At 32.0% G+C, this 27,050-nt stretch overlaps 3 protein-coding genes across 17 annotated transcripts in view; 2 read left to right on the top strand and 1 right to left on the bottom strand.

Annotated features, from left to right (window-relative positions):
- Nucleotides 1–27,050, bottom strand: part of Liprin-gamma (liprin protein kazrin) — a 207,188-nt gene that overhangs the window by 35,120 nt on the left and 145,018 nt on the right. For all 12 annotated transcript variants that reach the window (XM_070108855.1, XM_070108856.1, XM_070108854.1 and 9 more), the window contains 2 exons: nt 7,423–7,889; nt 4,239–4,935 (listed from right to left, as the gene is read on the bottom strand). In XM_070108855.1, the coding sequence (XP_069964956.1) occupies nt 4,239–4,935; nt 7,423–7,536 (811 nt within the window). In that variant the 5' untranslated portion in view covers nt 7,537–7,889. The remainder of the gene's footprint in view (nt 1–4,238; nt 4,936–7,422; nt 7,890–27,050) is intronic.
- Nucleotides 19,718–21,729, top strand: LOC106627817 (regucalcin). Its single transcript, XM_036369944.2, has 4 exons — nt 19,718–19,877; nt 20,372–20,954; nt 21,027–21,147; nt 21,441–21,729. Exons 2-4 carry the CDS (start codon nt 20,372–20,374, stop codon nt 21,631–21,633), a joined length of 897 nt encoding a protein of 298 aa, XP_036225837.2. The 5' UTR covers nt 19,718–19,877; the 3' UTR covers nt 21,634–21,729.
- LOC106627818 (regucalcin) lies at nt 22,944–25,695 on the top strand. 4 transcript variants are annotated; one of them, XM_014248094.3, is made up of 4 exons: nt 22,944–23,096; nt 24,361–24,943; nt 25,016–25,133; nt 25,421–25,695. In XM_014248094.3, the coding sequence occupies exons 2-4, from the start codon at nt 24,361–24,363 to the stop codon at nt 25,611–25,613; spliced, it is 894 nt and encodes a 297-aa protein (XP_014103569.2). In that variant the 5' UTR covers nt 22,944–23,096; the 3' UTR covers nt 25,614–25,695. The 4 variants fall into 4 exon arrangements, with proteins under 4 accessions (XP_014103569.2, XP_069965432.1, XP_069965433.1 ...); XM_070109331.1 differs by having other exon boundaries at nt 23,093–23,117; XM_070109332.1 differs by lacking the exon at nt 22,944–23,096 and adding an exon at nt 23,235–23,374.

Below are 27,050 nucleotides of genomic sequence, written 5' to 3'. Positions count from 1 at the left end.
TCTCAGAACAGCACTTTTTGAATTTTCTACAGTGTTTACATGGAGGCAAATTATATAATAACTATTAATTTTCTCAGCATGTTGTGCTATAGTTCTTCATAGAAGTACCTACAAACAAAATTTGGGTAAAATTCAACTTTTCATATATTTACATATATATATATATATATATTCTATAGAATGATTTTAAATTAGCAAGAGCTAAGAAGATTTAAAATCATTAGTATGTATATTCTTTAATGTCTCAAATTAAGAATTTTATGGATGACCTTGAATTTAATGGGTCATCCGTTGACCGACAATGTAGTCTTAAAAAGTTGGAATAAAGTTGAATTTCAATCTAGACCAACCTAGACTATTATTTGGGAAAGTACAAAGTCTTATGGGAAAATATCTTATTTCCTCGAAAGAATATTACACCAGTAATCTACAGTGGTTTTGTTGCCCTAGATATGAGATCGATTTTGGATATATTTGTGTTCATTGTTCATGAAACTAGTAATGATTTTGTAAGAAATGCTTTCGTATATTTTTTAATTATTATTTTACATTACAGAAAATAAAAAACATGAACAAAATAGCAGATATCTTAATAATGTCAATAGTGTTTTGAAAAATATGCTGCATCAAAGTAAAAAGAGAGAAAATTAACGAAAACATATGTTATATTTCACTAAAACTTCTTTTATGAGCATTTGTTTCATAATTTGGTATTTAGTGGTTGCCTAGAAAATTTTTAACTATCAAGACAAACCTTTTCTTAGCTTCAATTTCTACAACACGCGCAACTTTGATAAAATCTGTCTTTCATTAATTGCTGTATTCAATATTAAACCTTTAAATTTTCCATACTAAGCTTCGGAAATTTTCTACTAATATTATTATAATTAGTTCATTTAAAGAAAAAAACTTTGACGTGAATGTTTCACCGTCCCATTTACTTGCACTGGTAAATTGTACCGATTTCTAGAAATTTAGCGACATCATTGTTTCAGAGAGCATACGAATTGCTTTTGCCTTTGCTTTTTTTCAAGCCTTAAAACCGTCCGCATAATATTTCGTTAAGAAGCTTGAGTCTGGTTATTACGTGATGTTTGTAAGCGCGAAAAAGGTGCGCAGAACCTTGCCCATAACTGAAAAAAAAGCTGATAATTTATCCAAATATAAGATATGCATTAAACATAAAAACATTAGCACATTCAAGACTATTATAAAAAAAATCGTAAACTGGGCATTTAAAAACATTAAAATTTGCCAAGATATCCAGAGTAACAAACTTTATTTTGTTTTTTGTAGAGCTGTGTTCATACATTCGTGTCAGTTTTCTACTTTTCATATTAAATATTTCGATGAAACTGCGTTTATGTTAGCTTCTTCGTAAGTTGGCCTTGATGTCAACCCATTCTAAATTATAAAGCCCAAACAACAAAAACACGCACAAGTTGATGGTGTTATCTATAATTTTCTCAACCATATTCACAAACTATTACCCCTCTTAGGGCATTAGTTTACTAAACCATAGAGTTAACAGTTGAATTTATAGTTACATGACACATTTTACTTACAAAATACAAAATTGAATATAATAGTTTTACATAAATAAATAAGCAAGGTTTTAGGGCAAGTAATGCGCCGGCCAGAAACACGTAAAGTTGAAATATTAGCAAAAACCCTCAAAAGCACACACTGCTATAAACTCCAACAAACTCATTTAAACGCATAGGTCACATATTTTAACAAATAGCTGCCTTAAAAAAAGAAAAAAAACAACAACAAATAAATATGTGGGAACGTGAGCAAAGTATGTTTGGCATCCACATACTTTGCTCACTACTACTAATATTGCACAAAATGAAAATTTATGTTGAAACTTGTGTGAATATTGATGCGAGTTGGCAAAGAATTGCCACAAAAATAATAACTTGTCTGTATTTTTATATGCATAAATGCGTTTGTATAGATGTAAGATGAGCATTTTAAATGTGACCACCGGGACGTATGAGTGACATTAATAATGTGGCAAAGCAATATGCCGCTACACAGGCAAGGAATGTCGGCTGAAGCAAACAAATATGTGTTATTGTCTCCGACTGCCTTATCATAGGCACGTGTGGGCGCAAATATATATTTACATATATACATCTATATATACTATACATGTCTAGGCAAACTTTATTTCACATAAATTGCTCTTACAAATTTAATGCTTTCAATTTAACACGTTTTTCGAATTCACTTAAAAACAATTTCCATTTTTAAAATGCTTTTTCAACTTTTCACTTAAATCAAACTGTCTACACATTTCAACACTTTTATGTTAGTTTAATCATTTCTGCACTAATAACACACAAGTCATATTTGTATTTTTTCGCATATATTCTATGGCACAAATACCATAAATAAATGAAAACTAATTAAAATACTGTCATTAGCCACAAATTGTGGAATGTTAGAATTGTGACAGCTGCAATTAGAATAAATTTAATTTAAAAATCATTTGTGTTGTCAGAGCTAAATATTGTGTGGTGCCACTTATATGGTTAAAATAGATAACGGTATTGAAAAAGGGTGAAAAAAATATTTCAAGTGAAATTTTTTAAAAGATCAAAAATAAAAGTCTAAACAAAAGATATCGATAACATTCGTGTATTATTATGATTTAAATATTTTTAAGCAAATAAAAACATTGTAACAGAATGTAACTGATTTCAAGAACTTTTTTTTCAACTTAATTAAAGTTATTTACAACGAAAGAGCATTTGAACATTTAAATTCATATTATACCATATTTGTGGCTTGCACACTTTTTATAAGAAATTTAATTAAATAATTTTTATTCATCAACTCAGTATCAGTTGTACGTATGTGTTGTATCAGCTTTACAATAAAATTATATTTTTTGAAAATGAACACAATTGAAACCTCAGCAATTAAATTGTAAGAGCTTTCCTATTAAATCGTCAAAAAACAAGTATACACGTTAACTTTGGCTACACCGAAATTTAAAAATCCTTCACAAGTGTATTTCTTATAACATAAAAGGTTATGAAAAGATTTTTTGACTGTGAGCGGTCAGTTTGAATGGCAGCTATATGGTATAATAGTGCGATCTGAACAATATGTTCGAAAATAATTGCGTTGCCTTTGATAATAATCTATGCGAATTTACGTGAAGATATCGTGTCAAATAAAAGGCTTTTCCATACAAGGACTTGACTTACACCATTATTTCTACACTATATCCTATTGTGAGAAAAGGACGTATGCCAAATTGCATAACTATATGTCAAAATTGTGGAGCATTGTTAGTGTATATACGGATAAACAGACGGATACTTATAAATATTAATAAGATCTCCGACTTTTCCTCCTGGGTGTTCAAACTTCGTATAAAACTTGACATCCTGTTCAGGGAATGCTCAGCGGTTAAGCATGATTATTGAACTGTGAACCACACTGCAAATAAAATACTAAATATTGCCAGCATTGAGGCCTAAAGTCTTTTTATTATTGCTTGTAAATAAATAAATGAAACGCTTGTCAAAGCACTTAGTTATTTTGATCAACTATGTGCAGACAAATTTTCCAGCCGAGTTGATTTATGATATGGTGCCTTACAGAGTCATAAAACTATGACCTCGGACTCCATGTACTAATACGTATGTGTCTATTGGTTTTAATAGCAGAGAACCGTTAGCTTTCTTTGTTAAAAGTTGAATTTAGTTGAAACTGAAATTCTTATGGCAAGTTTTTGACGTTTTACAATTTATTTAGCATTGCCTACTTTTAGGCTTAAATATTTATTAAATTGCTATTTACTTTTTGTCGAATAGAGAGAATTAAATTAAAGTGTTATCTCTTGCTTGTTCTAGTCCCATACATACAAGCTGTTCAGTCTATTAGGTTCATGGTGCCATTTTATTAAAAGTTTGGTCTTGCAGTCTTTCCAAATATTATGTGTGGGTAAATCAACATTTTTGGCTACAGAGACTGATCTAGCATTATTGATCATTGTCATAGCATGAGAGAGAGAGAGAGCTAGAGATTCAAAAAAATTGTAAAACAGTAAAGTGTTGATATAATATTTTGCAATTCGTCATTGCCTACACTTAGGCGAAATACTAATATTGCCTTTCTAATAAAATTTAAAGAGCCTCATCTTCAAATTCCAAATTCTTCAACTTTTGTGATCACTAATTGACAAACATTATGTTCAGCGGTCAGTATTGTCTACTTACCTGCGCTATTTGTTGTATTCGAAGCATTCGCAGCCCCCACAGACGTCGTCGCTAAATTCGCATTCGCATTGTTAGCATTCAATGCATTACTGCCCGCTGTACCGGCAACGCTACCATTAAGTAGCGTTGTTGTTGCATTGGTGCCATTCAAATGTTGTTGCTGTTGTTGTGCCATAAGTGCTGCATGCACCTCGTTTTTATTGGGAAAACTTAGGCGATGCTGCTGATTATCGATCGTCATTGGTGAGATGAGCGTTTGATTACTGCTGCTGCCATTCGAACTGAGCGGCGAGACACTGTCACCGGTGTTTACACCAGGTGTGATATCTACAACCGTTGTTGTTGTTGCGGTCGTTGCTGGGGTAGCCGCAGTCACTGAAGTTGTCGCTACTGCAGCGCGTTTGGTGTACACGAGCGGCGCTGCTGGCGTAGTTGACTGTAACGTGGTGATGCCGCTCGATAAATTGGCTGCGGAAGATATAGTCGAAGCTGTAACAGTTGTTGTAGCGCTAGCTGTCGTTGCACCTTTGCTATTGGAGGCTGGCGTGGCAGTGGCTGCACTGTTGCTAAAACTTGTGGTGTTACCAACAGTACTGTTGCCGTGGTCCAGTGATAGTATCGGTTTTAACGGTTTATTATTGTTGATCGTTTTTTCGTTTATCGTTGCTATGCACGAGTCGAGGGATTTGATATTTTTCTATAAGCAAGACAAAAAGTTGTATTGAATATATTGGTATTTAGTTATTTTTGTGCTAATGTAGGTTTCTAGAAAAAATGTTTAAAGCAATCAGAAAATAGGTAAGAAAACGTGCAATTAATTATTAGTGGATTGGTATACAGCAGATATTATCTATATTTCAGTAATAGGATATGGTTACAAAAGCTGTATTTTGTACTGTCCCGCTTCGGCAGTCGACTGAGTATACTTCTATTTTAAGAAAACATGTAGATAAACCTCAAAAGTAGAGTACCCTTCTAGTCTATTTTTAGATTTCTACCGGGCCAGAAATAAAAATATGAACGAAAAGTCGTTAAAGAATATAGTTGAGTTAGGTGCTGCGCCTTTATTGCTCATAAGATACTTTTAGATAAAATAAAGAGGTGGTATGGTATTCATATTAGATCATTAGATATCCCACACGCCTAGACTTTAGGTTCTTTTACTTTTATTGATTTGCGAAAGTCCTGCGATTTGTCGTTTAGCAATAACAGATCCACACGAGGTTGGCAACATCGTTAACACCCACGGTAGCAGAAGAAAAAGCTAAATAAGAGCGCTGAACTTCTAAATTTGTGTTCATCGCAGCTTTCTCAAATTTAAAATCTGATGCAACGGGTCATCGAAAATTGCCGTAAACGTGTGTAGATATACAAAGGGAGCCGTGGTGGCCATTCGTCAGTGATATTAGTAGATTCCGTATATTAGAGAATATGCTGCGAAAATTTTTAGTTGATCCGGCAAATAGTTTCGGGAACATAAGCGCTTTCGTTCGAACTTTTTTTATTTAGTGTAATGGGATCCCAAAATGTAAAAGCCTTTTTCTCGAAACGCTGTTTTAAGAATGGGTGAGCAAAATTTCTCCGAAACGGCTGAAGCGATCAACTTGAAATTTTCATACAACCTTCCTAGTTATATAATTGAAGGAATACGATTTTCGATTATAATTTCGATTTTGTAAACATAAGACTTTGAAGTCCCAATTTGAAATAACTCAAAATTTTGACAGGCCGTCGCCCATTGCTTGTATTGATCTATAGTAATAACAATAGATTTTGGTTTTTGGATTTTAGAAAATTGTAAACAGAAAAATTTTCCTCACCACCAGACACCTTTTTTCGGAGGTTCTCTTAGAGAGCGGCTGCGGGATCAAGGGAATTCAAATTTTCGAATATAAATCGCCGATTAATAAAGTACATTAAATTTTGTAAAAGTACCTTATTTTGATTAATTTTCTGAATAAAATGCCTCTTCAGATAAACTTTTATGACTTGCCACAGGATATAACCCTCAAAGGTTAACTTTAGTTTAATGAGGTTATATGGTAAATGAAACGGAATCTGCTATGTGTTTTTATTGTTTTATGTACATTTTAATTACATGGCATATAAATCTTTCCTTTTAAGACCGACACATATTTTTGTAAATATTCCTTGAAGCTAAAGGTTCACGCCCAAGCTCAAATTTTGGAAAGTTTGATAAAAATTATACAATATGATGTTAAGATTTTATGTATAATATGATCTTTAAAGTTCATAAGAAAGTCTTATAGAACACCCACATCACAAAATATCTCATATGACCACAAAATAGGAAACACAAAAGATGTCGTCAAAGATCAAAATGCCACACAAACAAAGATAAGCCAAATTGCGAATACATTTCCCCATACATACATACATATACATAAATATTGATAGGGAAATTAAAGAATAATAAAGCAATAAACTGCAATATAAATAACTCCGACAAAAGTCTGCCAGATGCTGAATGCTTTGTGACAACACTACCAACGGTGCATGCAGGTTGAAAGCAGTGAGAACTATTTCAGCAATTTACTTGAGACAAATTTTAATACAAATATATATACTTGTATGTATATGTATGTGTAAGTGTGTTTATGTTCATATGTGCAATGTATGGAAATAACGAAGAGCATTCTATTTAAAGTATTAGAAATTTGAGAGTAAGAAAGCGAATGGACAGTTAAGCGATCGAGTACAAAGAAATTCCACACATACGCAGCCAGCTAGCTACAGGTGAGAAGGCAAGAAAATATTTTATAGGTGAAGAAATACAGAGAAAACGATATGTGTATGTTTGTATATGCTATGGTGGAAAAGGTGTAGAAAAGAATGCAAGGCAGGTGTAGAGAGGGTGTACAATAGGAGAAGGCATGCAAAAAATTATGATTGTTTACTATGCTCGCATTTCTTATTATTTCTTTGTTTGGCTTTATAGGAATATTATGAAAAGGTGCACACACATACATGCATATAAGTACATAGATATTAAATACCGAGAATATTGAATGTAAAGAGAAAGTTTTGTATTTTCTGCTAGTTTACTTGCGTGCTTTCATTTGATTTTTTTTGGTTATTTTTTTTTGCTTTTAGTTCTACTTTGCTAGGGAAGTGGGTTTGAGAAAATGCATACATACATATGAAAATATGTATATGTACTTACAGATTCGCTCAGTTTGTGTAGCGAAGCGTTAATGCGATCCGGATTGCGCGGCGGTGGTTCTGGTGGCTCAGACGCAGCCATTGTGGGACCAGAAGAAGTGCCGTTTATTTGCATAATATTCAATGAGTATTAGTGTTGTTTTGGTCACACTGTTCGTAATGGTGGATAATGGGACAGAAGTGGTTTGAGTAGACAGTAAATTATGCTTTCTTGCTGTCTTTGGTTTTTTTTTCGGCTTTCTCTTTTGCGTGTTATTACTTTTTCTATGGGCTTTAATTTTTTGTTCTTATTATCAAATAATAGTTTTGGAATTTGAATAATGCAAATAATTTCAATTTGATTTCATTTAAGTGATTTATGCTTTTAGCATTTTTGCATGTTTTAAAAGTGTTGAGTTGAACTCGAAATAATTGTTTGGCGTGTATTTTGTTTTTGCTAGTTTCTTTGCTTGTTTAATGCTGCAACATCTGCAAAAAGAAATGAAAACATGTAATTTAAATCATTTATAAGCTGTTTAGTTTAAGATTGTGCAATAATCATTACATACATTTCTTTCTACTTTCAAATTAAAATCAAATCATTATTTTATTGCTTTCTTAATGTTTTGTTACTTTTACGATTTCACTATTTAAAGGGGGACTCGTGTGTATATGTTGATAAAATAATTAAATATATGTATCAGAAAGCCCCGTTATCTGATGAGATTTCAAAGAAAGAAAACTGAAGAGGATATGAAGAAAGGATTTAACCTTAATTAATGCACATTAAGCCTCTTGCTAACGAAGCTCACGTATTATGACATATTGTATTATTAAATATTTAAAAGGTTCTTTTAGTCGGCACCTAAGAGATTAATTTGCCATAAAAACCCTAATATACAAAAATAAAACCATGGTAGAGGGTATATATAATTCAAATGCCAAAAATAAAGAAAAGATCTCATTAAAAATCTATAATAAGTCTTATCGTTTGTTATTATTCGGGTCCTAATACTCCATTTCGGTGTAATGGAAGTGAGGGTTAGTGTATTTTTAAGAGCACCATAATAATGATGACCTGTATAAGTATTTTAATTTCAACCACTGCATACTTTCAAGGGCAAATACATGAAGGAAAAAGCAAAGTTAGTGTACACGCAAACATATGTATGAAAAGCTTTGATCCAGAAAATGTTGTTTGCTAAACGCTTAAACGATTGATATGACTATCTGGTGAGAGCCATATAGGATATACTTCATTGCTGAGAGGGTGATTCTGCTTCAAGCTGACGATTGAAAGAACATCATAGAGTACGATGTTCAGCACAGTTCGTTGATTTACCCAGTTCGTTATAATACTACTTGAAAGATATTGCGAAGATATCTTGTCAATTAAAAAAATGTTGCATACAAGAACTTGATTCCGATCGTTCATTGTTTGCATGACATCTACATGCTATAAAGATCCTGAGCAACTTCTTGGAGAGAACAGAGCATGTGCAAAAGTTCATATATCAAAAGCTGAAGGACAAGGCCGCGTCTATACAAACAAACTATTAACTACTATTCTTATCGAACGCCAAATTAGTCGGCGAGAATTATATTAATTAAAAGGTTGAAACCTCACAAACTACTCGACTAATGGGGAAAACTTAGAAACACTGGAAAATCGCATTATAGCCACGACAATATCCGACAGGACACCAATTGAATTCTAAAATTTAATTTACAATGTTTTTCTCTCATATCAAAGATATCTCTTCCAGAAATCATTTTGTCTACTGGGCGACTTTATAGCGTATATATCGGCTAAAATGTGAGATGTCTTAATAAATTATGGAAGCATATTTCCTTGAGTCTGAACTGGTGGCAAAAACTTGTAAACTCATAGTTCCATTCTCATATATCCAATAAACTCAATATGTACATATCAGACAGACTGTGAAATATTTGAATGTATTCAGATGGAAATATTCAAGTTTTCTTTGAGATAATTTGAAAAACTTAGAATTTCTTCTTTTTTTAATTGAATTCCTAGTTTCTTCAACATTTTTTTGTAATCAGGTGTTTTAAAGTACTATCTTCCATATATATATAGGTCAAGTATGTACTTATACATACATTATAAGAAAATTGGTCAGCTTGAGCCCGCATTTGAAGTAAAGTTCATACTTTAGAAACATTGCAATTGTAAAGTTATTTGCAAAAGGGATAAAAAGACTCAAATATAAGTGAGAATAATCATGTATAACGTACAGGCAGGAAACTAAGGATTGTAAGCATATTTAAATCATGGTCCAATACTAAAAACATCTGCATTCAAATATATTTTGCTAAGTGAAATTGCACTCATGCGTAGTCCTGGCAGTTCAACCAAAAGCGGGCAAATACACACACGAATAACTGCAAAGCATATTTACGACAAATACATGCTACTATGATATGTGTATAGACATATATGTATGTACATACAAGTATATGATCTGGCATGTTCAAAACAGAAAGCGTGTTTTCTGCCTCGTTATTGAATTTGAGCGCTCACCAATGAAAATGTACACTAAATAGGCGCATATGTATGTGTAAGAGGCATATATGTATAATATTTATTAGCATGTATACATTGGTACCCAATAACCCAAATAAATTTCAAATTGCCTGTAAATGGAAAGCGACCAGGAGTCCGAAAAAATATACAAATAAAGAGAAATCCAATAGACTGCCAAGCATGGTGGATTTGAGAACTGAAAAAGGTGAAAAAGTTTTCATTTTTCGATCAAAAAATTCAAAAACAAAATTAAATTTCACAGCGCTTTTTAGTTACGGTAACTAGCAATATGCTGCAACCGACATGCTGGGGCAAAAAGTTCGCCAACTTTCGGAAGGTGAATCAATTTGAAAGCGTCATCGAGGCAAGCGTAGGTGCATAGTGCAAAAACAATACCGGCTGATACTGAGAAATGGTAGTAAATATATTGAGTAGGGCGAATTTAAGTAAGCAAAAAATTGCTACAATTCGCTACAACTCAAATTGGATTATGCAAAATGTTGCGCGAGGGGAGGAATAGTGCTGGGTTTCCACTAATTAGTTGAACAACTTTATGAAAATTTGAGCTGCAGGCTACTCATATTTCACTCTCGGTTAGGGCTCGAAAGCTTTCACTGCTACGGTCGGTATTTTTATACTCTTGCAACATGCTGCTACAGAGTATAATAGTTTTGCTCACCTAACGGTTGTTTGTATCAACTAAAACTAATTACGATAGATGGCTCCGCCTTCTAATAAGTTTAATGTACATATCTCCTAAACCATTCAAGCTATAATAACAAAAGTCGCTTAAGGCACATATTTTTTGCATCCCTACCCACTCTGTGAAAATGGGTGAATTCGGATTATAACAGCGCCTACTCTACATATAACGGTTTTGTTAAAAACTATTAAAAGTGCCATAAGTCGTCTATAAATAAATGTGCCAGAGTAATAAAGTTTTAAACCTGCGATGGTACAAATGAGCTTAATAGTAGCCGGCGTCAGGACCTACGAGCAATTAATGTTAAATTATTTCGCAACATTTTTAAGAATAAAATTTTACCAACACCTGAAAGTATTTCCTCGGTTTTGATCCTGGCAAGTTGCAAAAGTAAAAAATGTTTGGTTTCTACTTAGCCCTTCCTTACTTGTTAAAGGTGGTTTTGGCAAAAAAATAAAATTAATTATATTACTAATAGTTACGATGAGTATAGAAAAACAATACGGGGTTAGGAGCACTAATTGGGTCAATGATAAAATTCACTTGTCTATAAAAAGTGTATATTTTCCAATTACATCGGCATGCCTACTATAGCGAATGGATAATGCGATAAACTTCAGAAATTTAAATCGAAAACTTTTAGGTTAATTTTAATTAAGTGAGGGTTCAGTCGGAAACAACACTAAATATTAAGAAAGAGCAAATTTCAAATGAAAGAAAGCAATTGTGGAAGGAGAGGAATCTCCGCTAATAAAACGAAAACTCTGTCTTAAAATTATATTTATTCTATTCAGAAGTAACAAGTCGTTTGTATTATCTTAATTTTTATTTAAATTCTGTATCTTCAACTAAAGAGCTTATCAGCTGTTTTTGGTGCACTTATCCTTCAAGAGTGGAAGCATATGAGCGAATAAACCGGAAAATGTTCACTTATACTATAATGCATTTGAGCTTTTTACATATGTATGTAGTTATTAAAGCAATTATCTAAAATGCATTAACACATACACAATTGCAGTACCCATAACACATAATTGATGTCTGCAATTGTCATGTTGAAGTGACGACAAAGCTTGTCAATACCTTAGTCATCTGCATCGCATTAAAATGTAATTGATGGCACTGCGATGGAATTAAATTTGAGATTTATAAAAACCAAAAAATTAGTTTTGAAAAATTAAATTGACACGCACATTTATTTTTACTTACTTAGAAAAACTATTTTCTAAAAATTTTAATTTATACAAAAGTTAAATGAGGTGGAAGAGTTAGGAAAACATTTCCATCTAACAGTTGCTATATAAATTATGAAATCTCTTATACACTTTCTATCGAATTTTATAATACACTAATGCAATTCGATTCGCCATTTCTCTACTCACTAACTGTAAGCGCTGCTCTTTCGTCAAAAATTGTACTTGTGAAACCAACAACAAAATGAGCGAGTTGAATTCCTTAGAAAATAGTAAGGGGATATCACAATAATTTGATAGTACTATCTATGAACGGCGTAACACTGCGAAGAAATTTTAAGACAGCTATAGTGGTCCGCGTAAAACTGAGATACAACCTGAACAATCGGAATCAAGTGCTTGTATGAAATCTCTTGAATTTGCGAAGGGTATTATAGCTTCGGTGTAACCGAAGTTAACGCGTTTTCTTGTTTTCTCAATATTTTAAGCACTTACAATATCTGCTTCATATACAATATTTTAACTATTTCTCTATGACTATAATCTGTAGATGAGCATTAATTTATCCTTTTACATCCTCACTTCATTAGCAGGCATTAAGTTCACACGCCGTCATGAACACGAAAATTCAATTAAGTGTGTGTATAAAATTTTTCCAAAGCTCGAGTTACTTTAACATACGCAACACCATATACGTAGTAGGGCAAACTACGTTAAGCAAAGCTCTCATACATACGTACTATCCGTGTTTGTATTTCAAATTAATTTAACTGGATTATCAGTGTACCAACCTAATAAACTAACTAATCTGGACATATGCTATAACCACACTGCCGTGCAAAGCAATACAAATAAATATTTTCCGAGTATATAACGGTAAGTGAAGGAATATATTTATGTATACGGTCACAAATACGGAATTGCAGAATTGATTTGGCTTACTATGCACGGACATGAAGTCACTATTAAATTAACATTTATTGATACTCAATATGCAACATATAATAAGTAAGAAGCTATACCGCATGCATCAGCATAAAGCCACATTCATGAATATACCATAGATTGTATAGGTGATGTGTGAGTGTAGGTGTGCTTAGATATAGCATACATATATCTGCGTATAAATATTATTACCAAAGCCTTGTCTCGCATAACCGGCAATAATCTTGTGAGCCAATCAATTCTACCAAACACTACGACTCAGAATTTCCACTTAAGTGATACTGTGGTACGACCAAACTGTCGGGTTTGAAATAATTCAAAATAATGGTCAACAGTAGGTAATTCAATACAGCTCGCTTACATACACGCACACATAAATACATATCGTATAATTCAGTTATAGTCGTGGTCATTTGTTTTGGGGCATACAACTCAGATTCGTGGCGAAATTTAGGTCAAACGCATAAATTTGACATAAGAACCTCAAGCGCTTAACTCACAGGCAACTGTTTCACACACATACACTGTACATATATGGTATGTATATACATATATGTTGAGATTTATGCAAAGTCAGCAGAAAAGATATGTTTTTTTTTTGTCGAAATATTAGGTAATCGAAAAGCAAGGAGCTAGTTGCAATCCTGAAGTTGAAAATAGTCCCTTTTAGTAAGAGAAAGCAGTTTTATGCTAATATTTTTTGTAAAAGTTTGAGTTTCAAATATTTATTTTTAAAACAATTTGATTTCTTTTATTCTTACCACACTCTCCGTGTCTCATTGAAACTCGGATTGCATTTCAAGTTAGTTGTGTTTCACCCAAAGTAAAAAAATTGGTTAACGGTACTTATGGAACGGTAAAAATCACACAGATTATGATGGAAATATTGTATTAGACCGCTTTTTGTCACATTTTTCTAAAAAGATTTACTCTTTTTTTATCACCTGTAAATCAGGCCTTAATACAATACCACTCATGGAATCTCAGGTTCTATATGATCACATTTTGGATTGTTTTTTGTTATGCATAATATAACTAGGTGTTCAAAAAAAGCTTAGGACTTACAAGACCCTTCAGTTGCCTGATATAATTAGGGATTGCACTATAAATTCGTTTTCTGTAAATTATATAAAATGCGGTGCTAATATAAGGATGTTCTAAAATTCCAACTTGGATCCACCTCCAATTTCCCAAAAAATATTTTCTTAAGACATCTAATTTTTGGATTAAGAACACGTTATTTCCCGGCTCATATATATAATTTATTTTACAACTATTTTACAATTTTATAATTTTATTTTACAACTTGAGGCTTAGGAAAAAACGCATGCACATAAAGCTGTTTTATAAACTATTGCTGCCAGTGATTATATTGAAACTACTTAAACGTCCACTGATCTAAATGTAAAAATAGAGGTCCAAAATTCTGATTTTCATAAAGAGCTGTAAATCTAGCTGTTTGGAATAAGAGAGTGCAGAAGTTGTGAAAATAATCAAAACAGCATTTAGCATTGTAAATAAAGACTAAGAGTTGCGTAATAATCAAATAGCTGTTTAATTGACTTTAAAATAAGGAAAAATAATGTAAAACCTTTGGTGCAACATTTTCACAAAACAAATATCCACAACCTACCTACTCTTTAACTAAAAGCTTTTGCTGATTTAACCCTTAACACATTTTTTTGCTGTAGCTGGTCGTGATTAAGTTGTCTGTCTATTTTTTGCATGTATACACTACTGGACATTTTCAGATTGACAGATGTTTATGCAAGCAGTAGGACATTAGAAAGCACTTGTCTATGAATTTTTATCGCATTTTCAGCATTTTTATACACATACATATGCTTCACACATACCCTTTTGCCCTCTTACAATTTAAGTCACTTGTACATATAAGTGTATGTATATGCATGCAAGTAAATAAGAAAACATAAATGTAAATAATAGTGGGCACAAATATTTCTCGTAAATAGATATGTACGAGTGTAGATGCATATGTACGTGTATTTAAATTGTAAACTATATAACTGTATTTATAAATTCCTGTCAGAAGGACATGCACTCTCACAAGTGCGCACAGCATGCGACCAACGTAGCCCTTTTCACATGCAAATTTTCATACCCATTTACATATGCTGCCTTTAGAGCGCAGCACTTGAAGCGATTGTACTCGTAGGCGAAGAAAAGTTGATCTTTTGCTCGAATGCAAATTTTAAATTGAATAGTTTCTTCGTGCAGCCGTATATGATATACATATAATATATAAATATATACATATGCTTGAACTCGCATGTAGGGATAAAAGTTTACAAATCACATACTGTCTATATATTATATAATTGAAGTTATTCTTATAGGATAGCAATTGAAAATAATAATACTGGGTGTTCCTTTCTGAGATAAAGAATGTTTATTAATTTTTTATTTTTAATATTATATAACACTCAAAAAATAATGAAGTGGTCAATATTTTGGTTTGGTTCAAAACTTTAGCAACTTGAGTGTTTGAACAAAAGTTCGGACATATGACAATCGAGACTGCGCCTAATGAATACCTTATCTTATACGACATCATATAACAAAACCTCACGAATTAATTTTTATGCTTCTCTTACCAAAAGTTTTCCCAATAAAATTATTATTTCTCGAAATAAAGCTTATTCCACAGATACTACTGTCTACTGAACAGCAATGTCAAGCACAGTTATTAATTTTGACAGCTGGTTTAACAGCTATTCCTCTAGGAAAGACTATTCTATTTCTAACTAAATAATTTTTCGTAAATTATTTTTAGGTCTTATAGTGATGGCAGAGAATGACAGTTTCGCTTAACCTTCGCTTAACTATTCCTTTTAAGAATTTTGTTTGTAAGTGAATGGCAAAACCAGTTTCCCAATTGAAAAAATGTCACAGAAAAGCAACGAAGGGTATGAAGCGGTCTGGTACAGACGGGGTTGATATAATTGTCTTCAGAAATAATTGCATACTATACTATAAGGGCAAATTTTGTAAATTATCATTATTATTATTTGGACAAAAATGTGTGCCAAATTAAATTATAGATAGCTTGATATATTTAAAATTTAATGTATCATATTTATCGGTTCTGACAAAGAAACAGCTTCTTGTGGAGAAAAAGATGTGATTCAGATCGATATCTCAAAAGCTGAGAGAACAACATTTGCGTACATACAGACTGATAGACGCTAAACCAACTCAATTCATCACGTTCATTGGCTTGACCTGCTGATCAATAATCATTACATTGTTAATGCGAATTTTTCCCATTTTTTTTTTCAATGCGTGCTTCAAATAAACACAAGACAAAATTTGTAGATCTCTCTTCTCTTTTGCATATTTTTTTGAACATTACAAACTTTCTTTTTTTCTTTCAAATATTAGGATATTATTTATAACTCTACCAGTGCAATATACATATGCTTGTGTCAATTTAATTTTAATTCTATTTTCAAATATTAAGATCTGAAGCACATAGATCTAGAGACAAAGCTCTATCTTCCTCTCCTGTCAGCACTGTCAAGTTAACTTCATGTAGAATATAGTAAATCACTTAAGCTGTTGTGTGCAGATACCATCGTTTGTATAACAAATTCAATTATGAATATATCTTACACATGCAACTTTTCTAAGCAAATACAAGGAGCCCACACTATAGACTTTTAGTAACTAAGGCCAATTTCACTTCTAAAATATACCTTTCCTTCTCTGTCTCAATATTTCGTTCTAACTTTCTATTTAATGACTTAATTACCTCTGAGCAAAATTGCACTTACCACAATGCACTATGCATTTAAACAAATTTAACAAGAAATTAGTAGAATATAAGCAAAATGCAAACCATAAATTAAATGCACTCAGTTCTAAATAATCCTGCACACACACACAGACATAAACTCACTAAGCTTTCACTGAAAAGCTAACAAGCAAACCTCAAGCATACCCAACTATCATCGATATAAATTTTTTCTCATGGCCATTCGCATGACCGCAGCTTGACAGTCAAAACCACAGGTGAAGCTATCGCTAGCAATCGTAAATACTTAATCACAATAGAATATTGAGATATGCAGTACTAATCACACATAAGTTATGCAGTTTGTATAAACGCTGAAGTGCAGTAGTTTGTTTGGCAGTAAAGGATGAGCATTAGGGTGCGCTATAAAATTATATGTATATATAATAATTGTAAGCTATTTTTATAATCACGTAAAATGCTACACAGATACTAATTCTCAATCGAATACACGGAAAACCTAATCGACTATACCGAGAACCTGAACAAAGCCATATTAAAACGGCTCCTGAGAATATAAAGTGTACCAGGCAGTAATACATGAATTCTTAACTATAATGTAACTGGTATATTTCTGACAAAAGTCTGACAATTGACTACTCGTAAAATACCAACAATTAAAGAATATCAGTTGCTTGCATAGAAAAAAGACAGTCGGGAGAGTAGTTGTGGTTCACACTAGTCGTGAAGTAATGAATAATTAATTGGTTTAGTTTTGGTATAGCTTTAGTTACCGAAATCTTGTAGACTAATTGGCAGGTACCTTATATATATGGCTTAAGAATTAAAATGCATAATCTTATTAATGTAAAGACTAATTATATTAAAATTTTTGCTTCAAGCTCAAATAGATTTTTCAATTTTCACTTATTCGAATATTTCTTTTATTTATAATACAAATAATTTTATTTAATAAGGTGATGAGTTAAGTTAGTATGAAAAACAAATAAAAATAAGCATACTTTCACACTAAAAGCAATGCAAATATTAATTTCTTTATCACCTAAAAAAATAAACACTTAGATAAAGTAAATAAAAACAGAGTGTAGGTAGATAAGTTGCAATCCACTCTCTTTTGAGCATCTGCTACAGTGCGCCTATATGTTCCCGAAATTATTGCTGATATTGCAAATAAGGTGATCAGAAATTATATAAACTGGATGAAGGGTGGGTAAATGTCTATCGCACTTCATTTCATAAAAACATGGATATTAAAAATAATTTCGCGACCTGTCTCTATTTATCTGATTAATATGAGTTGTTTGTTCGATTCGCCAATCGTCTTTTTTTTTTCTAATAGCAAATTTGTAATAATGTCTCGCAAAATGCTTTAAAGAAAGCCACGATTTTTGCCTTACGAATTTCATTCTCTAAAAAATCATAAAAAAAAAATCGAAAATCACTAAAAGGTAAAATATGATCAGTTATTATTGCTTAGAATAAGTGCACTTTATTGAAAATATTTAAATGAGAATATCTGCAGTACCGTAAGAACCGAGTATAGGGAACTAAACACTCTTACAAGTAGTTGTTTATAAATATACACAAATAATTCAACTTCGATCAGTTGCTTTAATTAGTTTCAACATTCAAGTGTTTCGTTTGTAGGCTATAAAAAGTATATTGATAAGATAAGATAACGCGAATTCAAATCAAATATTACGGTATATTAGATTATGGAAGGCGATTGGTAAAAATAAGTGTCAGTACTATCAAATCATATTCTCCTGGTATATACATATTTATTCCAGAGAATGTTAACTGCTAAAATATTGTTAATTAGGGTAACTAAGCATTTTAGTTTTCAGTAAAAATAAAAATGATAAAAATGTATATAAGTGCGAGTTTATTAGCGAGTATAGCTCGGATAAATCAATAGATAAGCAAATAAAGAGCGAAAAGCAAACGGTCATACCAAGAATAATAAATATATTCTCTTATATTACATTAAACCAGATCATTTATTATGGCTTCTGGATGATATCTTTTCGAAAAAGCGAGAATGGTTAAAATCGTAAAAACTGCTTACATCAATAAATACAAAGTATAGTAAATATCTGAATCACACCATATTGCTTTTAATACTTTTCTTGATTAGATGTCTTACAAAGACTTCAACCCGAATCTTATGGATTTCTTGGTGAGGGTTCCCACAGGGATATTGAAACACAAAGTCTTTACTTTGTTGATATTCTAAATGCCAAATTGCCACGCTATGATTACAACTTGAATAAAAGTTATAGCGCTAAGGTAAAAAATGAAGAACACACTTTCTTCGTTATACCAGTCGAAGGCTAGATTTCTGTAGGCTGTGGATGTCGTGTGTCTATCGTGGCTTGTCTATTGCAACAGGGGCAGGTTTGGGATGGAACGAGAAAAGTAACAAATTCTACCATATTATATCGACTTTAAGCACTACGAAGTTACTGAGTATATTATGATTTGATCACGGGTGTGGCCAATGAGTTAACATTATTTAAAGTAATATAATATATTAAATACGTATATTTATGTTAATATGATTTTTTTATTACATTATCCACTGTAGTTAACCCTAAAGTAGTCTAGTAACAAACTATTGATACCGAGGGAAATATTTATGTTGCCAATCCAAGGATAGTCTGTAATAAGCTAAGTAGCTCTACCAATATTGAAAACTTTCAATTGATCATAAACACAATTTTAAATAATCATATATTTTGTTTTACTTTACTAAGATTTTTAGGAGTCTTGCATTTTACATTTTCTTACTATTCTTAACACTAATATCTTTACCATTTTATTAACTGTTCCACTTACTGCAACTCACATCAGGCCTCGCGCAATTTTGCTGGCAATCAAATTGCCTACCATGCATGTAACTTTTGTGGCTTTTGGAGGACCAGATTTGGATATTTTATTTCTAACTACGACTAACTGACTATTTAGAATCAATTTTTTTCTTCCAAATTATTATGAATTCTAATGATATACAAATTCATTTAGGAATGGAAATATTAAAATAAATACTCTAACGGTCTCTATAACATTATGTTGGTATAATAATGTAAATCACAAAACAAGGACCATAATATCTTTATCAGAAACGTTTAGATGAGAACTTTTGCAGTGTCGTATATGCGAGTCGACAATAAAGTCTCTCGAAACGAATGTAGGCAACTAAAAGACTCATAGTTGCTTATAAATATATACAATTATTTCAACTTCGATCAGTTGTTTGAATTCTTTTCAACAATCAAGTGTTTTGTTCGTAAGGTATAGAAATAATATTGATAAGGTAAGTGGACGCAAAATCAAATATAATATTGTGGTATATTAAATTATTCAAAGAGATTGGTAAAAAAACCACCTAAAAGCCACCAAAATATATATATATATTTTTTGCGAGATAATGTTAGTTGTTAAAACATTCTTAAAAAGCGTTACTAAGCATTTTAGTTCTCAGTAAAAATAAAGATAAAAATTAATACGAAAGTGAAATTGAGCCTTGTGTATGGAAATACAGGTAAATCATGTAGACTGCCGCAAATAACTGGTATAAAGTAAGAGATAAGCAAATAAATAGCGAAACACAAACGGTTATACCGCTTTAGAAAGAAAAAATTATACTCCTTTTTATTACATTACACTGGATTATTTTCTTCTACATAGCTTTTGTATGTATTCTTTTTGAAAGACATAGAATGGCTAGAATAGTTAAATCGTTTTCATTAGTAAATATAATGAATGTCTGAATTTCATAACAGTAATTTTCATATTTTTCTTTATCAGATGTCATACAAAGTGGAACAACTACCCGAATCTTATGGATTTCTCGGTGAGGGACCACATTGGGACACTGAAACACAAAGCCTCTACTTTGTCGATATTCTAAATGCTAAATTGCTACGCTATGACTACAAAGAGAATAAAACTTATAGCGCTAAGGTAGAGAATGAGAAACAAACTTCCTTCATTATACCAATCGAAGGCGAGATTGGCAAATTTGCTGTAGGTTGTGGATGTCGTGTGGCCGTCGTAGCGTGGGATGGTGTGGCGCCTATTGTGAAAGTGGAACGTATTGCCTATACACTGCAACAAGGCGACGAAGTTTGTGAACATAATTTCAACGACGGCAAGGCCGATCCACGTGGTCGCCTTTTTACTGGTACCATCTACGGTGATTTTAGAGAGTCTAACCCACTTGGTGAATTATATCGATTTGAAAAGGGGCAGCCAATGGCAGTTATAAGGTCGGGAATAACCATTTCCAACGGATTGGCGTGGAACGAGAAAACAAACAAATTCTATTATATCGACTCACCGAAGTACGAAGTAACCGAGTATGATTATGATTTCGATACGGGCGTGGCCAGTGAGTTAGAATATATTTATTAATGTATTTAATATTCATATTGTCTTACTTTTTTTACATTTTTTACTATAGGCAACCCTAAGGTAGTTTTCAAGCATGCCGAACATATGCCCGACGGCATGACTATTGATACAGAGGGAAATATTTATATTGCCACGTTTACAGGTCATACGGTCTATAAAGTCAATCCAAGGTTAGTCTGTAATTAGCTAAGAGACTCATAAATACGGGGTAGCCCAAACCAATATTGAGTACCTTCAAGTGATCTTTTGAAATAATTATTGTAGTTGCGTTTTTAAATTTGTATTTATTTTCTTCTACTTTCTTTGACATTTTAGTCACTTAATTCTGATTTGTAAATGTCATGGTAGTTTATAAATCTCTTAAAATTTTTATGAGTACTGTATTTTTAAATTCTCTTCCTATTTCTAACACTAATATCTTTACCATTTTACTACCATTTCCATTTACTGCAACTCACATCAGCACTCAAGAAATTTTGCTGGCAATCAAATTGCCTACCTTGCATGTAACTTCTGTGGCTTTTGGCGGACCAAATTTGGATACTTTATTTGTAACCACCTCGTCGTTTGACGATGAACCTGCTCCAGCTGGATATACATTTAAGGTTACTGGTTTGGGTGCTAAAGGATTACCAATGTGGAAAGTGAAAATTTAAGACTCATATATGATATATGCGACGACGATACCAATAAAATGTAGCAAAAATAAAATTTTCAAAGCTTTTATTAAAATAAATAAATTTTAAATATAATTGTCTATCATTTAAAAATATAGTGTTGAGTTGAGTAGAAGATGATGGAATAAACAATGAATATGTATATAAAGTAAGAGGTCGATTTTATAATATAGTATGTATATATATTAAAAAACTGAAATATATAATAAAACTTTCAAGACCCATAACTGAAAAATATATAGGCTAGACATTTCGCTTTACCACCAAAAGATTATGAAAGTGTAAAGGAGAGATAGAGAGTTCAAATTGCTTTTGATAAGTCTTTTAAAACTTTAACTTTAGAAAGAATATCACACTAAGAAATAGAGAACTCCTCTGCATACCCATATTGTAAAAAGTGTTGAACGTGTTCTACTAAAGCCAGAAAATACGTAAAAATAGCTTAATTAGTATATCTTGCGTTATGTTTTAATCCGTTTAATTATATAAAAGAGCTTTTAATAACTCAGAAGTTCATTTAAGCAACTTCTTAGTTAGATCCTATATATCTTTTCGCTTTCAAGGATTTTTATATACTAAATAAGTATGAGTAGACTTCTTTTTATTGATGAATTAGAAAGCAGACATTTTAGTGTTGTGCTTTATTTGACTTCACACCGAAATCTTCTTTATTTGCTCCGAAAACTATGCAACTATATCTTGGAATTTATAATAATGATAATTCAACCGATAACAGATCCGATAAATATATCAATTTCCGTTATTTTAGTGAATTTTGTGAAAAGAATTATAGGATACTCATACGAGTATATTATAGACTGAAAGGCGGATATGGCTAAATCGACTCAGCTGGTCACACTGATCAGTTATATAATTATTAATATAAATATGTATCTACACACATATACAAGTATATTCGCGAATACAATATATCATTCAAGTAATAAATAAATCACCCATTAGTTTTTCTGAGAGAGTCAAAGAGAAAGAGAGAGCGATTCATAAAGCGAGAGGGAGTTAAGTTTCAGTAAGTGTCGACTTATAATCTTAACACTACTTTCTAAATTACTGGACGCTACATATACATACATATTTCTAAAAAAATCCATACATATTTAGAGTTTATTTATTATTTTAAAAATATTTGAATTTGAATGATATACAATTTCATTAAGGAATAGAAATATAAAAATAAATAATCCAACTGTCTCTATGTCATTATGTCTGTGTAATAATGTTAATCAGAAAACAAGGATTATAGTCTTTATCAAAAACATTTAAATGAGAATTTTGCAGTGTCGTATACACGAGTCGACAATAAAACCACTCAAAACAAATGTAGGCAACTAAAAGGCTCATAGTTGCTTATAAATATACAAAATCAATTCAACTACGATCAGTTGCTTCAATTCTTTTAAACAATCAAGTGGTTCGTCCGTAAGGTATAAAAATAATATTGATAAGTTAAGTGGACGTAAAATCAAATATAATATAATATTGTGGTATATTTAATTATGGAAGGAGATTGGTAAAATACCACCTACAGGCCACCGCATTATATATATACTTGTTTTTATATATATTTGTTTTATTTAAGCTAAAGAATGTTAGTTGTCAAAAAATTGTAAATAAGCGTGACTAAGCATTTTGGTTTTCAGTAAAAAATTAAAGATAAAAACAAACACGAAATCGAGATTGCGTCTTGTATATTGAAATACAGGTAAATCATGGAGTGTGCCGCAGATAACTGGTGTAAAATAATAGATAAGCAAATAAAGAGCAAAACACAAACGGTTACACTGCTTTAAAAAGACAACAAGTAAAGAAGGCCTAAGTTCAGGTGTAACCGAACATTTCATACTCTTGCACTTTGCAAGGAACATAGACGGAGGAACACTTATAACTAACATACCGTGAGAGCACTATTTGTACAAAATTTTATTCTATCAACTTCATTGATATTTGATTTGTATACTGTAAAGTGAAAGAATCGATTGAAATTTAAAAGTTTGTTATATAGGAATTAGGCGTGGTTGTTATCCGATTTCGCTTATTTTTGCAGAGTCTAATAGGAATGTTCGGCAGGCTAAATTTGGTTTAATCGGTCTAGCAGTTCCTAAGATTTAGGATTTCACCTAAAGGTGGGTGGTGTCACGCCCATTGTCCAATTTTCACCTGGTTGTGAAATTTAATGCTTGTGGCTCTTTTTTTCAGTAAATTAGCGCACTTTAATTAGTTTTCAACATAACCGTTATATGGAGAGTGAGCGTGATTACTATCCGATTTTACCGATTTTTAATTTTATCACAGAGTTTGAAGCTATGATAAAATGATTTTCTCAGAAAGTTTAGTTGATATATCTTAACCGGTTTGGAAAATATGTACATTAAACCATTTAGGGGCGGAGCCACACCCACTTTAAACTAATTTTTAGGCCACTAGTGTCCCTAGCTACTGCGATATTGCGTTTCGTATCTTATTAGTTATGGCAATTGAAAAGTATTCGTTTATATGTGTACCAAGGATTTCAATCCTTCTTCTAAATATACTCCTTGTCTTACATTACACTGGATCACTTTGTTCTACATAGCTTTTGTATGTATTCTTTTTGAAAGACAGAAAATAGTTCGAATTATAAAACCGTTTTCATAATATAATGAATATCTGAATTTCATAACAGTAAAGATCAAAATTTTTCTTTACTAGATGTCATACAAAGTGGAACAACTACCCGAATCTTATGGATTAGTCGGTGAGGCTCCCCATTGGGATACTGAAACACAAAGCCTCTACTTTGTCGATATTCCAAATGCTAAATTGCTACGCTATGACTACAAAGAGAATAAAACTTATAGCGCTAAGGTAGAGAATGAGAAACAAACTTCCTTCATTATACCAATCGAAGGCGAGATTGGCAAATTTGCTGTAGGTTGTGGATGTCGTGTGGCCGTCGTAGCGTGGGATGGTGTGGCGCCTATTGTGAAAGTGGAACGTATTGCCTATACACTGCAACAAGGCGACGAAGTTTGTAAACATAATTTCAACGACGGTAAAGCTGATCCACGTGGTCGCCTTTTTACTGGTACCATCTACGGTGATTTTAGAGAGTCTAACCCACTTGGTGAATTATATCGATTTGAAAAGGAGCAGCCAATGGCAGTCATAAGGTCGGGAATAACCCTTTCCAACGGTTTGGCGTGGAACGAGAAAACAAACAAATTCTATTATATCGACTCAAACGAATACGAAGTAAACGAGTATGATTATGATTTGGATACGGGCGTGGCCAGTGAGTTAGAATTTCTTTATTAATGTATTTAATATTCATATTGTTTTACTTTTTTTACATTTTTTACTATAGGCAACCCTAAAGTAGTCTTCAAGCATGCCGATATGCCCGATGGCATGACTATTGATACAGAGGGAAATATTTATGTTGCCATCTTTACAGGTCATACCGTCTATAAGGTGAATCCAAGGTTAGTATCTAATGAGCCAAAATACACATAAAGACAGGGTAGCCCGCACCATTATTGAGTACTTTCAAGTAATCTTAAACATAGTTTGAAATAATCAGTTGAGATTTTAAATTTGTATTTGTTTTCTTCTACTTTCTTTGACATTTTAGTCACTTAATTCTGATTTGTGAATGTCATGGTAGTTTATAAATCTCTTAAAATGCTCTTAGTTTATATTCTCTTCCTATTTCTAACACTAATATCTTTACCATTTTACTACCATTTCCATTTACTGCAACTCACATCAGCACTCGAGAAATTTTGCTGGCAATCAAATTGCCTACCTTGCATGTAACTTCTGTGGCTTTTGGTGGACCAAATTTGGATATTTTATTTGTAACCACCTCGTCGTTTGGCGATGAACCTGCTCCAGCTGGATATACATTTAAGGTTACTGGTTTGGGTACAAAAGGATTGCCAATGAGGAAAGTAAAAATCTAAAACACCGAACTGGAATGCTTATTTGTAGTATCACTAAAATTTTCTATACCTTAATTTGAAAATAAATAACTTGGAAGTAAAATTGTCAATCATTTAGTAATACTATGGTGAGTTGAGTAGATGATGATGGAACCATATTATAAATCCAGATATATGTTGAGAGGTTCATTTTGATACTAGACGGCAAGCATATAATAAAAAATGTACTAAGTTAAGAATAATTACTTGCCTGTTGAAATAATATTAGCTGAGTAAATAAAAATAGATAGAACTTCCAATGAATGGCTATATTTGTTTTATCAAAGACTTAGTAAACAGGCATTTAAAAGTTGTGCTTTATTTAAACACACACTAAAAGCTTCTTAGTTTGCTCCGAAAATTATGCAACTGTTTCTTGGCAAGTACGTATGATAATGATAGTCACACCGATAACAGATGCAATGAACATTTTATATTATTTTTTTGTCATTTAAGTGACCTTTGTTGAAAGAATTGTAGAATATCAGTATATTTAAAAATCAAACACATTTATCGGGTTATCTCTGAAAAATAAATTGCAATTATTGAAATTATAGATTATTTATTATTTCACCATTTCCCGTCAATTTGCATAATATCGAATTACCACCATGTGTTGTACTTGTTCTATTAAGAAATCATGTTTTGAGTGAAAGTCAATTAGAGGAGATTTTAGCAATATGAATTCAACCGATATTTTATAATACTGTAGACCTCTAGTTGTCACTAAGTATTAGTCATTTTCTGTTTTTTCTATACGCCTCTTCTGTAATTTAAAAGTGCTGTGTGAATATTGTCTGACGTGAACCTCCCACATTATCGCTTTATCAATGGAATTTTTATTAAATACTTTACCCCAGTGAACAACAATGAATCATTCGTTTGTCATTGCGATAAAGCCGAATATAAAAACGTAAGCCCAAGACACTATAACAATATACAATATATAGATATGTCTCTATACAAATATATATTTAAATGTTTATAAGTGTAATTGTGTAACTGGCGCTGCTATTAATTGCACGAACGTATTTATATGATTTGTGAATGATAATTTAATAAAATAATTTATTGCTTAGCGAATTTGCATAAGAAATTGAGAGAGTGACAGAGAGAGTTCAAAAGATAACAAATTTTCAATGGCAATAGCAAAGGTTTATTATTACTTCTCTACAATGGTTATAATCCGATTTATTGCTATATTAATTATCGACCCGCTGGCGTCTCAAAATCAAAATTATTCGCTATCAGCGCTTATCAGCTGATCACTTTGAGTTTCATTAACCGAAGTAGTTGCCTCCGATACTTAACAAGTATTTAATGCTATAAATATTGGAGAGCAAGCAGCGTACTTTTAATGATAATATCTACTAGAAACGCAGAATGTATAATTATTACAAACTAAAGTATTTGTATACT

Source organism: Bactrocera oleae, chromosome 4 (assembly GCF_042242935.1).
Source record: "Bactrocera oleae isolate idBacOlea1 chromosome 4, idBacOlea1, whole genome shotgun sequence".
Classification (NCBI taxonomy): Eukaryota; Metazoa; Arthropoda; class Insecta; order Diptera; family Tephritidae; genus Bactrocera; species Bactrocera oleae.
Note: the sequence above shows the minus strand (reverse complement) of the source record. Positions and strands in the feature narration are given on the sequence as shown.